Source organism: Tigriopus californicus, chromosome 4 (genome assembly GCF_007210705.1).
Source record: "Tigriopus californicus strain San Diego chromosome 4, Tcal_SD_v2.1, whole genome shotgun sequence".
In the NCBI taxonomy this organism is placed as follows: Eukaryota; Metazoa; Arthropoda; class Copepoda; order Harpacticoida; family Harpacticidae; genus Tigriopus; species Tigriopus californicus.
The window spans coordinates 6,802,912-6,816,729 of record NC_081443.1 but is presented as its reverse complement, the minus strand read 5'-3'; the positions used below and the strand labels follow the sequence as shown (position 1 = coordinate 6,816,729).

The 13,818-nt window shown below is 41.1% G+C and overlaps 2 protein-coding genes across 3 annotated transcripts; both read right to left on the bottom strand.

Moving 5' to 3' along the window:
• Positions 1-6,162: 6,162 nt before the first annotated feature.
• On the bottom strand, positions 6,163-8,084 carry LOC131879787 (uncharacterized). The gene is made up of 2 exons (XM_059226204.1): positions 7,676-8,084; positions 6,163-7,613 (listed from the first exon to the last, which is right to left on the bottom strand). Exons 1-2 carry the CDS (start codon positions 7,872-7,874, stop codon positions 7,213-7,215), a joined length of 600 nt encoding a protein of 199 aa, XP_059082187.1. The 5' UTR covers positions 7,875-8,084; the 3' UTR covers positions 6,163-7,212.
• A 1,832-nt stretch (positions 8,085-9,916) lies between these two features.
• Positions 9,917-13,742, bottom strand: LOC131879783 (spliceosome RNA helicase DDX39B). Of its 2 annotated transcripts, none has more exons than XM_059226198.1 (8): positions 13,634-13,742; positions 13,232-13,487; positions 12,291-12,511; positions 11,833-12,016; positions 11,638-11,756; positions 10,815-11,093; positions 10,260-10,397; positions 9,917-10,194 (listed from the first exon to the last, which is right to left on the bottom strand). In XM_059226198.1, exons 2-8 carry the CDS (start codon positions 13,455-13,457, stop codon positions 10,063-10,065), a joined length of 1,299 nt encoding a protein of 432 aa, XP_059082181.1. In that variant the 5' UTR covers positions 13,458-13,487; positions 13,634-13,742; the 3' UTR covers positions 9,917-10,062. The 2 variants fall into 2 exon arrangements, with proteins under 2 accessions (XP_059082181.1, XP_059082182.1); XM_059226199.1 differs by having other exon boundaries at positions 13,232-13,481.
• Positions 13,743-13,818: the final 76 nt, after the last annotated feature.

Here is a 13,818-nt window from a genome sequence, read left to right as displayed (position 1 = left end):
ATCACAGGATTAAGAGAGCTCTCATATTGGGGGAGGCTAAAAAAGTTGGGACTGTACAGTGTTCAGAGAAGGTACGAAAGGTATCCGATACTGTATGTCTTCAAAAGTATCCATGAGCTTTGTCCAACCCAGGATTTAGGGTCCATTGTAGTGACTGTATAGGCTTAATGTGCGTTTTGAGAGCACCTTCAAGCCCTCGAGAATCCAGGCTAGTTAAAACAATGAAGTCCACATCTCTTCTTTCTTGGGCTCCTTCATTGTTTTATTTGCTTCCCTCTGATATTCATAGGGAATATGTAGGCCTTGTTGATCCGGTAGCATCTTTCAAGTCAGACTTGGATAAATTTTTGATAGCATACCAGATCAACCCTACATTCAAGGACTAGCTCGGTCTGCCAACTCAAATTTGTTGGTAGACCAAATATCATATAAAAATTGAAAGGTAATAAATAGACGAATTATAACCTTTCATTTTAATAGTACTGAGGAATACATTCCCTGTAGCGGTTAGAAAAGCCCGTGAAAAACCAAACCAAAAAAAAAAATACAATGCTAGTCAGAACAATAAAGTCAGTTACAAAGTCACCAACCAACTCATTGGGGTCAAGAACATGACACCGCCATAAAATCATTTTCAAATAATTTACGAGCTAAATTAGCCAGAAGTCTCAAAGTATTTCCCTTAAAACTTGATGAGGCGTTTTTACCACCGTGTACGGTAATGCAAGAAAGAAATGCGTACGATCGATGGTTATTTCCGGGAAGGAAAAAGAAACCATTCACTCGACTCTTCCTCTGACAAGCTCATGCAACGAAACATGCAAATCAATTAGGTTCGTCCAAATATTTGCTCTTTGGTAATAACGGGTTGCATGATATTCCGTGCAATGAATAGATGTAGAACACGGATATTAACTGAGGGGTTAAACTACCTCAAATTGGTTCTTGGGGCTCTCAATGCCTGATTAGTGTTCTCGAACTTATGCAAATAACATTCATTTGGATCCCGGACCCTCATTTGCATATTTTTGCATCCTGGACCTTTATTTGCATCTTTTGCATCTTGGGCCCGTTTTCACATTTTTATGCATTTTAGGATTCTTTTGGGTTGATTTTTTTATGGGCCATTTTCACAATTTTGATAAGAAATTGGTACCCCTGACGCATGAATGCACTTGACAATTCAGGGTAACGCCTACCATCTCTTTCCTGGGGCACATACATGATCGTGCAACACATTGGAAATATTGAATGAGCATATCTTAACAAGAAAAACCGCACAAACAGCAGTCCACTGAATACTTTCCAGGGATGAAATTGGCTGAAGCCGATTTCTAAAAGAACAAGGTTTCATCATGTATAAAAAGGGGTGATCTCCGGGAGAAACTTGAAATTTTTTGCCCATGTAGGGATCCCAGTGCCCATTCCGAACACCCTGACACCAGCCATCGAAACTTGAAGGGACCCTACTGGCTTTGAATGTTTAATGTTTGTACCACTCCAATGCTGGGTTATGGTTGATTGAGGAGTATTGGCTTTTGATTACTTTGTGGACGGACAGACAAGTCAAAGCTGTTATATTGACAACACCTGTGACTGTTATGGAAATTTGGTCGTTTAAAGGTTTTTTTGGAGCTAAGATTTTACGGATTTTGTAACCGATACAAAGGATGTCATTCAATGTAAAAGATGTCATGTGTGATTAATTAAAAACAAACTATGACGACAAATGGTCAGGTAGAATAATAAAAACTTGGTCTACCAACGAATTTGTACTAGCCGATCTATGAAGCCCATGAGCAAAGGATTGGTCAAGGATTTTGCACAAATATTTATCTAAATGATTTTTAAATGATTAGGCAGGGTAACAAAGCTCGTCTCAAGTCCGAAGGCAAGAGGTTATGTAGTTTCGGATCCCGGTTTACTACATAAACTCTTTCCATTTTCTTAAATAGTGTTAAATCCCTTGAATTTTTATCATTATTTACGCTGCATGATGTTTCTCTCTTTTCACAGTGTGTTGTTTCAATACCAGGATTTGGGCACAGCCCATGAACACATTTGAACACATATGCTATAAGGTATCGTTCATACCTTCGTTGAATACTGCAAATTCCAAGTGCTTTTAGTCTTTCCCAATACGAAAGCTCAGCCATGCCAGAGATGTATCTAGTGAAGGAACGCAACACCTTTTCTACTTTTTGAAAATGACCAGAGTTCATAGGCGCCCAAATTGATGATGCATACTCAAGATGCGCTTGGAACATTGAGTTATAGAGGGTCATCATTGTAACCTTATCTCTACATTTAAAAGTACGTTAAATCCAGCTGCAAATCTGAAATGCTTTGGTTACTTTGAGTTGTTTGTATTTAGAAAAAGTTCCGTCGTCCTGCAAAACAACTCCAAAAATCCTTAAGTTACTGACCACTTCAATTTCTTTATTGGAACAAGCTACGTATGACGGGGGATTTTCGTGGTCCCTTCCCAAAGGACATATTATTTTAAGCCGCCCATTTGGATATTTGGTTAAGGTCGGCTTGCAGGTCCGACGAGTTTTGGTCATTTCGGCTGAAGATTAGTTTGATGTCATCTGCATATGGCGAGATGGAGGAGTTCAACGGTACGCTAAGAAGTGACGAGATGAATGCAGAAAATAAAATGGGCCCAGGATTGAACCTTGGGGTACACCTGACACTACATTTCGAGACGTACTAATAGTACCTTCAACTCTTTCTCGTTGTGTCCTGGCGTGTAAAAAACATTTCATCTATTCCAATATATTGCCGCTGACTCCAATGTCAAAAAGTCTTTTCAGTAATATACCGTAGTCTACCTTGTCAAAAGCCTTGGCAAAATCTAAATAAACAATGTCAACACAGTCATTTTGTTAAAGCCCCTTTATTACGTCGTCAAAGTGTTGTGCCAATTTGGTCACAGTGCTAGAATTGCCCCGAAGCCATGCTGGCGTGGGGAAATGAGTTTTTTTGTCATAAAGATATTCCACAAACTTAGTTTTGTAACTATTTTTGCCAGGACTTAAGAAACATTTGAAATAAGGGAAATCGCTCGATACTACATTGAATTTGACCGGTCACCGCCTTTGAATAGCGGGCTAATGTGGGCAACTTTCAAACACTCTGGAAACTCTGATTGATCCAATGAAAGTTGCATTAAGTAAACAAATACTGGAGCAAGCACTTTTGAACATTTACTCAAGAATTTTACCGTGATGCCGTCGGGTCCATGGGGAGCTTGAACATTTAAGTGATTTTAAGACCACCTGTGCATCATGGTTGTTAATTTCATTATCACTCAAACCAGAAGGGTCATCGTCAAATGGGTTTTCGTAGGCTAAATGCAAGGGCGTCGAGAAAATGTTGGCAAATTGTTTTCCGAGAATAGTTGCAATTTCTTTGGGATCAAAGTCAGATGCACCATTGGTCCCTACTTTGGGTTTAGCATATTTTTAGAAGTTACATGGGTGTAGAAAGCTTTAAGATTTGTTTTTCATCTTCAATCACCTTGGATTCCTTCCATAATTCTTCGCTTTCCATCGACTACTTAATTTCAGTTTCAGTTTGCTTTCGAGCTATTTTGATTTGGGCAATTTCAATCTGCAAATCAACTTTATTCGTTTTTGAAAAGTTTTTCCCATGCTTAGGAACAATTTGATCCCTTTTCCGATCAGGTATGTTTCGTTCAGGTATATCAAAATCAAGGCAAATTTCTTCAAATATCTCGGTCATCCGCTGCAAAGCTTCGTTAAGAGTGAGCTCGCGTTCCATAATGGAAATCAAGTCACGCTCAGATAGTTTGTTTATGATGAGTGGTCAGTGATAGTGGCCGATGACAAATTTTGAGATGCCAACTCTGATCTCCCGAACAACACCTTGATGATAACCTATGTTAATGGGGGTGACAATTTCAAGGAGGTTATGAACTGATAAGTCATAAGTCACATTTACCGTGGATACGAAAAAGAGGAAATCGAGTTTTTTTTAGCGGCTGCATAAAAGCACCTCTAAAAAAAGCTTCGATTTGTTTAACCCCGTGGTTCGGACGAGTTGATGAAATTATTGTATAACTTTGACCTAATGATCTGAATAAATGTTTTAACTTTCCGAAATATATCCACTGTGATTTGAAAATTACTTTACAGATGTTGATCCACTGGAATCAGTGCATACTGTTGTAAAAATATGTGTGTGGCTTAACATATTGCTTAAAATAACTTAATGTGCCATGACGATTTGAAGTATATTTAAAGTTTAATTGCATCTGGACATTTATCTTTTTTTCATCTTGAGTTTCTTTTTCATGCATAATTTTGAGAACCTTACTAATGACAGAACCAACGAAACTCAAGTCTGCAGTCAGCCAGAGCTACTAGTTTTGGTATTCATTGTCGTAGCTTGAAGAGCAAAGCAGGGATCAATCGTACTCGACCAAAGACCCTGTAAGATGAGAGGAATACGAAAATACACACGAACCTCACATTATTTCGGTTACAACTACCTTGAAGACTGAAAGAACGATTGTTCCTTTTTAGTAAGCTAAAAAGAGGTGGTTTTAATAAACGAATGAGTAAAAACAGCAAATGTAATTGATCACTTAGAAAAAAAAAATGTTGATTTTTTTCTGGGGATGGAGGGAGTAGCTAAAGCCGTCTCTAGTCGCACTCAATGTCATCCCAAGAGGAAAGAAAAGTTTCAACATCCTTTAAGAGCCCACGTTACGGCTCGATTATTTCAACCTCTTAAAGATTTCAAAAATGCCAACGATACTCAAAACTTTTTTCTCCATGGGGTTCAATTACAATCCGTCCGGCTAGAAAATAATTAGGACTTCAATCTAAACCGATTTCGACCTCTTCCCCTTTTTAAACCATGTATACTGCTCTTATCTTTGGTAATGAGGTATAACTTTTGAAAGAATTTGTCCTTTTTATAAACTTCACATCCAGGTGTTCTTTGAAACCCTATACATGGTTGGACCACTCATCTGCTCGCATTCTTGTACCTTGTGCTTCATCCTCCAATTGGGGTTGGTCTGGATCATTCGCCTGAGTCTCCAAATGGCCTCTGGCGTCCGCTTTGAACAGAAAAAGGCTGCTTTTGCCTCCGCTACATGGGATGGAGTGGAGTGCCAGTCTCATGGAACCTTCTCATATTTTCATCATGGAGTGGCTTGCTTGCTTTTGACAATGTTCACAATGGTTCCTCTGAATTCGGTCTTTACATTCGTCTTATATGGTTGCTCCTGGAAGGGCTTAGTTATGTGCTCCCAAACATCGAGGTAAACTTCCGATCTGTTTTTGATTAATTTCAACAAAGGACAAAATGTAAAAGGACATATGTGATTGTGAAAAGTGCAGGACACGTCATGTCAACTTATCGTAGTTCAACTCTAGATTTGGTTGCTTAAGTCGACTACTTCAAAATTGAGAACTCGTGCGCTTGAATTGGGGTACAATAAAATTCAACATAACTCACAAGAAACATTTCATATATTTGAGTTGGCAGAATTGATTTCTCAGCTTCTGAACTTAAACCTACACTTTTTTCATTATTTGAGCGAATTCGTCCATTCTGAAATGGGTCTTAAAACAGTCCGAGTATTTAGAACATTTCGACTTCAAGTTGTCTTTGCGGTTTTAGAGTTTGGATCTCTACTCTAAGAAAAGAAAAAAGGGTCAAGTTTTTGTTATCTCTCGCACGACTTGGGGCTTATTACTTATTATTCTCGGTTACTTGGATGTCCATGGGGTTAGCGTTTTTAGTATGGAATCTACCAAGAATGAACGTTCCTTGGCTTGCTTGGACTGTTTTTTCGTCGATCATCGCTCTCTGGTTGAATTGTACAAAGAGATTTCGAACTTTGACGAAGCCTTGGGGGTACCGCCCTCATGGGATTATACTCTTTCCGAAAAGATGACTGAGTCATGAATTTTTCAAGCTTTCTGTAGAACAATTTCCGCTTTTAAGGGTTCTTCCTATGTAGATCTGAAGTTTCCTTATCTACATAACCTGCCATTTAGATCCTTGAATGGTTCAATCTGGAACATTCATTGACACATACTAGGACATTTTAAAGAACATTGCAGCTGTTGGTTGTTCATATATTCTCAATCGTCCGTGTGTGTGCACTATTATATTTTCGTTTTTATTGGAGACATCACTTATGGACACTTCATTCATGGTCGTAAAATTGGTTTCACTGAAAGGCTTCGTGGCTCTGTTGCATTTCTGACAACTTAAGTACAGCAATGATTCATTGGTACATCTTCTCAACGATTTAATGGACTAGAGTAATTTATAATTTATCGCTTTGTATAAAAACTAACAAAAAAACGCACATTCAAATAGTCAGGTTTGCTCGGAATTGGATCAATCTCTTACAAGTACAATCAGAAAATCCTTGTAATTAATAGTACATTTGTTGCATGCATTTATAAATACGTCCACGTTATCACATCATACAATAGTTTATAATGGGTCGTAAAGCCTAAGTAGGGTCCCATAATTGTTCTCCCCCAAAGACACATTGAATGTTGATCTTTAAAAACGTTTGCTCTGCCAATTTCATGGCATTGGAACAAATTACTGCAATGACTTTGCTCACCTCTGTCCAATATGGGTTTCCTTTAAAAAAATGGTGATCGTTTGTCAAGGTTTGCTTTTACATTCTTGAATCCCTCCAAACCACAAACTTCCAAGAAAACTTGAAAGGCGGAATCTGATTTCAACCTTCCACAAATAGACCAACCCGAGAACCGAAATGAATGACACTTCATTGGATTACCCTCCGCCCCTCAAATAAAAAAGGCCAAAGCGTATTACTGTATAAACGTAATGTGAGGATTCGTAGCTCCACGTTCCATTTTAAGTTGACAACTGGAAGATCCTTGCGGTGTCCCGAGGGCAAAGTTCTTTTGTGGGTGGGTGGTTGAAAGTCAAGATAATGTTCCCGCGGTCAAAAGTCCACAATGTCTTTGGTTTCCTCCCGCCATTAGCAACGGACGGACGCCTTTCCAAGTTCTTTGTCTCAATTTGGGTTCAACTCGAAATGTTCCCAACAAACGGGTTGCCCTAATTCCATCCCAATAACCATTGCACCAAGACAAGACAAGACAAGACTTGACTCTCCGTTTCGAAATTTGAAAGCAATCGGACCCAAGGGATTCTTCCTTGATCAAAGGAACATTGTCAGCACTAGGCCAAGAATATCAATAAAATGATCCCTAGAATAAGCCCAGGTGCGATTCCATTCATGTGCAAGACCGATCCAATGAGGCCTCGTTGAACGAACTGGTTGGCCCTCTTGGAATAGGCCTGAAATCGCCGTTTCATGCCGGAGGATTGTGGGGATGCTTCTCGGTTCCTTTTCCTCTCCACTTCCGAATATCTGGATTTCCGAGGGTACAATGGCACAGTGCAGATGCCTGAGGAGACTTGCTGACCTCCTGATGATGAATTCGGTTCCTTGTCTGGAATCTGCCATATTTCGTTTTCAATCATGGAGATAATCGAGTTCATGCGTTCACTTGAAGCATCTGGCTCTGGTCCCGAAAACGAAGCAGATCCTCGTAATTGACCGTGGCGGGTGGTGCTTCCTGTGAGATCCAATATGATGAATGAGTAAAGAGTTGGGAATCGAAAGGAACGACCTTCTCACCTAAGCAAAAGTTTTTCCGAATCAAGGCCACTCGCTCTCGGTCATATAGTTCTTCAATGGCTGAGATGGACTTGCTTGTGGCTCGATTTCGGGATGGAAAGTCGGGGTCTTGAGGGGATTGTCGATCAGGATGCCATTGGTGCTTGCTTGTGTCAGGGCTCGGTTTGGCGATTGAGTTTGAAGTCAAAACACAGAGCATTGTGCTTCTCCGACAATTGAAAAAGAACTGAGATCAAGAGAGGCTGGACGGGGAAGGTTAATTATTTTTGTCGACTCGGGAGTTTGTACCACTATTCACATACCTACATCCAGACTCGTGGGAGTCTGTGGCACGAGATGGATTCCTCTCAGGATATCTCTTCAAGTCTTTAACTTTCCTGAGAGATGCCAAAAAAGAGGAAAACTCGAATGGAAAGAAGTCTAAAACATTTACACTATCAAACTTTGCTCCCCTTGAGTGAAATAAGTCCCTTTATATGTCAACTTTTAAGCTCTAAACTGATTGTTTGTTACGTTGCATTCAGTACTGTATTGCTAAAGAAGAGGAAATTCGTGTCAAATGCCATGTACGTTCCTGCATTCTAATAGTATCTTTGAAATTATGTTTTGTTATGTCTTTGTTACGAAGGCGCACAGGAGACCATTGAAAAGATATTCGTACATCGTTTAATGAGACATGAAATAGTAAGAATGGCCATACAAAGGATGACAATTGTTCTTGAAGGAGAGAAAATGAACAAACGGGAAACGGAATCATGTCAAGCAGTCTCATTTTGACGACGTTATCTTACTTTTGTTTGCCTCGATTTTTTGTAATGATAAGTTCAAGCAAATCATTACTTATTTTGATAGCTTTCTTAACTGGACTCATTTCATGGAGTGAGGAACACAACCAAATTCTAATTACCCAAGAATAATTTCAGCAATTTAGGAGCCCCATGGATTACCATAAGCTACTCCATGGAGGACTGAAATTCGGTGTCAACGTTTAAATTAGGTTCTCTGAAACATTGTTTTACAATTTCAGCCAATTTGTTTAAATTCCAAGCTAAGTAAACAGTACAGTCGAATGCAGATGCAAGTACGATCGGGTTATGTCATATACACTGTACACACATTCATGCCTATGTACTCAATACTTAATGCACGGCATAACAAGTACTTGGGTATAATCATTCCGGAATGTCCAAAATGCTTGTACATAATCAACATTCTTTTTTTCTCTCGTGCTCATTCCACCGAGAATTCCTCCAACATTTGGCCTTGTACTTTTCTCGTACGCTTACTTGATCCAAAGCTCTGGGTTGATCCAGTTGGCAGATCCAATAGGTGGAATTACTAGATTAAGAATCAAGCCATCTGTCGTCGTCTCATGGTGGCCTTTCTTGGCTTCATCAAGTAATGTGGCAAAAGCCCTCAAAAAGCATGTGCTTAGGGATGATTCGTATCCAAGTAACGAGATGTGCTGATTTCTCAACCAAGCAAATCAATAATTCGCTCATCAGGAATCTGAGAGGCCATAACCAAGAAGAAAGAGTGAGCATACAAAATTCCATTCGAGCCAACCTGTTCTTACTCGAGATTGAATGTTAAATTAAAAGGGATCTTTTTTTTGCGGACTTCCTTCCCGCTACCGGAATTGAAATCCCAGCAGTTCAAGACGAGAAGATTATTCACTTTACTTGACTTTTATTTACATATATTATTTGATCGACCAACGAAAAAGTGTTGGCTGATCTGGCTAACCCTTGAATATTAGGTTGATCAGGAATTTTCGTCAAAAACTTGTCCAAGTCTGACTTAAATCCACCCACTTGGTTTTGAAATAATTCAGTCCGGATAGGTTTGTTCGCCAACCCTTGATGAAAACCTGGCTGGCCTTGATTTACTCTTAAAAGTTGGAATCCCCTAAGAATATCTCGTGGGATCCCTTCTCAGGTTCCCTTTCAGAGCCTCGCCGACAACTTCTGGCTCGTATTTTTTTGCGTCTTGTCGTTTCCGTGAAAGGCGAAGTCTGGAGGCAAAAACGGTTGGTTTGTCTTGGCTCTTCAGTCACGAGTTAAATCTCATGCCAAATGGGTCTATCAGAAAATTTTAACTTTCGGTTTTCAAGTGACTCTGACTTGTTTTTGTAGTTCCAGAGAAGAGCATTCAAAAGTTGCTTTCATATTCTCATTCATCGTTGTTTTGATCGTCTCATTGAATGTGTACACTACTTGTTTATTGAACGTAGAGCACTCGTCACGAATCTTCTTGTTAGGTCATCCATATTGGCTACCGTGCTTTATTTTTCTTTCACACATCTCACATGATATCTTAAACTTCTTTGCAATTACTGTTGATACCCAATGTATTGTAGTATGAGTAATTTGATCAAAAAGAGAACATCAGCGCCCCTCTATGTAAGAAGAGAGATCAATTTCCTCGGGCAGTTCAGTAATGTCCACTTCAAAGCGATCTTGTACAGCGTTTAATACTTTGGCATCGCTCTCATCCGATACGAACGTGATGGCCAAACCCTGAGGATAATAAAAAATACAGTTTCAAGTGGCATTCCAAAGGCAAAATGAAGTTCCGTCCTTACCTTGGTACCAAACCGGCCAGCCCGGGCCACACGATGTAGGTACGTGTCTGTATCTTCGGGCATGTCGTAATTGAACACGATGTTGACACGCTCAATGTCCATGCCTCGGCCGAATAAGTTGGTGGCGACCAAAATTCGCTACAAGAGGGAAAAAATTGAAAATGAAGAGGGATAACGAAAAAAAAAAACTCTACTCCATGACCATCAAAAAAGGTTTCTTTCTGAACAATTACAACTGGAACACTCGATGGCAGCTCTGGTGAATTCGGTTTGTTGGAGATAGCCTGTCAATGTCAGACTCTGCGGTCGTCGTAAGGTGAATTTATTGCTCCAATCGAGGATGCTTTCATTCTTTTCTAGCAGCCTTCATAGTTTTTGAGACAAAACATCGATGATTTTCGTTTTTTTTGGTCCAAGGTGGTCATAAATTAGACGATGGGTCTGTCAAGAATTCCCCCGACAAGGTCTACTTGTGGCAGAATTGGGAAAACTCCGAACTAGTCTCATTTCTAATATCTTATTCCTTTTTACACGAATTCACTCTAGAACTTGTACCTTTTGGAAATCTTTGAATTGTTGATATCTGGACAGTCTCTCCTCTTGACTCATTCCACGGTGAATTGCAATGGCGGGGAAGTTCTGCTCAATCAAAAGTTGAGCTAAGGCCACACATCTTTGTACAGACTTAACGAAGATGACCACTTGGTTGAACTCCAAGACATCGAGCAATTCAAACAACTTTCGGTTCTTCTCGGAATCCTTTAGCTTTACGTAATGCTGTTGAAGACCGTGCAAGGTGAGCTTAGCCTCGTCATCCACGTACATTTCCATGGGCTGAAAAGAGAGTCAATATTGGTTGCCTAACGCTTGTTTGAAGGACCCTTTCAGGTGGATGGGAGGGCATAGAAGGTGGGCGGGGTCAAAGGGAGATTCGAAAGGTCACCAGAGATGATCCAGAAGTCGCCGGGAATTGTAGAGGGCTAACTGATCAGTCAGTGATCACCCACCCAAGCCAAGCTTCTTGCACCGGCTGATCAGGAGGGTAAAATCCATCCAATTCCGCTCGCGCAGACGATTAAGATGCTCTTTACAAGAGACCGAGTCGACAGATGGCAGCTAACCCCACAGTTCCTAACCGGGCCATGCGTCCCCACCCACAGGCACCCATTTTCCGTGGATATTCTAAGACCTAACCGTCTTCTTTCTTCGGTTTCTTCTTATATCTTCTTTCTTGATCCCAATGGTAGTCTCATCCCCCCGCCCTCTGATTTGACGCAATAGCATAGCAAGAATGGTCTGGAGATTGGTGGTCGTGGTGGCACAACCGAAGTTTTAGTGACCACGTCTTCGTCATGTTTAGATTGGGTAGGACACGTACGTCTTGCATGAATTTCTTGCACACAGGTCTGATTTCCTTCGAAAGGGTAGCGGAGAACATCATGACCTGTTTCTCGTGAGGTGTGGCCCGGAAAATTTCCTGGACGTCGCGCCGCATATCTGTTGGATGTAAGAAAAAGCCCATTTAAATGAAGTCCTCTTCATCTGTCGTCTGTCTCTCATCTCGTAGTCTTACCCAGCTGCTCCAACATCTTATCGCACTCATCCAAGATGAAATGCTTGAGATGCTTCAAGCTGAGTTTCTTGCTGCGAACCAGAGCCAAAATTCGACCAGGTGTACCCACCACGATATGCGGGCAGTTCGATTTGAGCACTTGCTCATCCTTGGTGATGGCGAGACCACCAAAAAACACGGCACACTAGAAGAAACGAGCGGGCTTGTAACCAAAATAAAGACACACTTTGCTACTTTAGTGATAAATCCAACTTGGGTCAGTAAGAGAGAGTTCATGTTTTCGTCAACGTTTCGCTCAGGCGAGTACGGTTTAATCATCATTGGTAAAAAGCCTTTTTCGGGGGTCCAGTTCACCCCTGACTTCTTCATGGACCGGAGAGGCCCAATCGCAAAACTAAGTCAAGGAGTGCTTTCTCCACCCGATCCAGGTCATCACTTGAGGGAAAGTTTATGCTCACCTTGACTCCCGTCATGTACTTGGAGAATCGCTCGTACTCCTTGCTAATCTGGAAAGCCAATTCCCGAGTATGGCACATGACCAACACGCACACTTGTCCGTCCACGGGCTCGATCTGCTGAAGCGTAGCCAGCACAAACACTGCGGTTTTACCCATACCAGACTTGGCCTGGCACAAAATATCCATGCCCAGAACGGCCTGAGGGATACATTCGTGTTGAACTGGAAATAATATTGAGCATGTTTATAGACTCAAACTTGAGATAGAAATCATTTTCTTTAAATCAACCTCCCACACCTATTAATATTTAAATACGTCAAATATCTTTTCTCATCCCCCATGATGACCCTTAGTTAGTAAAAAAATTCAACGATAGGGTTTTAGGATGGTTGAACTCGAAATAAGCGTCGTTGTTCCAGTCAATAATTAGGGAGACTCCAGACATTTAGCTCTCATTACCGATGGGAAAAGGGCAAGTAGCAAGTCATCACAGACAGCAAAGTTTCACTTGTTTACAAGCAAAGCTTGACGAAGTACTAGAACTTGGGCAAGCTTAACCCAAGAAGAGATCCGCTGCTGAAGTACCGAAGAAAAGATGGTTAGCTCAGGAAAACCTGAGCTGAAAAAAAAAATGGGATATTTTGTGCACATTACTGCAAGTCAAGTTCCTACTTGGACAAGTTTAGCACCGCACTACTTGCCCTGTCAGTGGTGCTTGCTTCACATGTATAGCTCTCATTGAAGTATTGACCCTAGTTTCGATGGATAATCGTCTACATCTCGGGAATTGTCGCTCAAAATTTAAGTGAATGACCGGTTTTCTTATATTCATTCCAGAGCCAAACGAGTTTCTTCTCCTAGGCTTTTAGCTCGAAGGCAACGTTAAGACCATGGTGAAATACAGATTACCAAGGGTCGTACACGAGAACTACAATACGTACCTTCAGAAGGATGCTCGAAACCGCAATCCACGATGGCGCGCAGAATTTCGGGCTTCAAGAGGAAATCCCGGAACCCCGAGGAATGAATAGACACGTAATTGCCCTTGGGCGCGTCCTTCTTGGCCACGGCCGTCCCATTGGCCCCATTAGCCGCCGAGGCCTCATTCGGCGTCTCGGTTTGCTCCTCTTCCTCGTAATCCAAAAGCTCAGTATCCACATCGGCCATAATGCAACGCGGGTTCGAAGGATACTGATACTAAACGCGAAGAGAGGGACAATTCAATATCAAAAATATGACGCTTCATTTGAATCTCGGCTTAGGCCGTGAAAACGGGCCAATCTCGGGGTCAACACCACTGAGATCGAGACAGGGCGCTTTTGCCTACATCTGTGACTACTTACCAAAGAGATGTGAATTCGGATGCAAAGGATTTGCGGGGATTCTGTTCGACTCGGTTTATCGAGAGGTCGATTACAGAAGAAGATCGCTAACTGAATGGGGCTCACAAAGCTGAAAGAAACAAGAGTGACCAGGCGAAAATTTTCGAAAAGCTCTAGACTGGGGCTAATCTCTATTTGTAGCTAGG

Coding starts and splice junctions, on each gene's coding strand:
- LOC131879783 (XM_059226198.1), bottom strand. CDS start 13,457: ATGGCCGATGTGGATACTGAGCTTTTGGATTACGAGGAAGAGGAGCAA. Junction 10,398..10,814: donor AATTCAAAGATTTCCAAAAG/GTACAAGTTCTA, acceptor TCCCTCTTGTAG/CGAATTTTGGTCGCCACCAA. Junction 10,195..10,259: donor CTGGCCGGTTTGGTACCAAG/GTAAGGACGGAA, acceptor TATTATCCTCAG/GGTTTGGCCATCACGTTCGT.
- LOC131879787 (XM_059226204.1), bottom strand. CDS start 7,874: ATGCTCTGTGTTTTGACTTCAAACTCAATCGCCAAACCGAGCCCTGAC. Junction 7,614..7,675: donor TCGGAAAAACTTTTGCTTAG/GTGAGAAGGTCG, acceptor TGGATCTCACAG/GAAGCACCACCCGCCACGGT.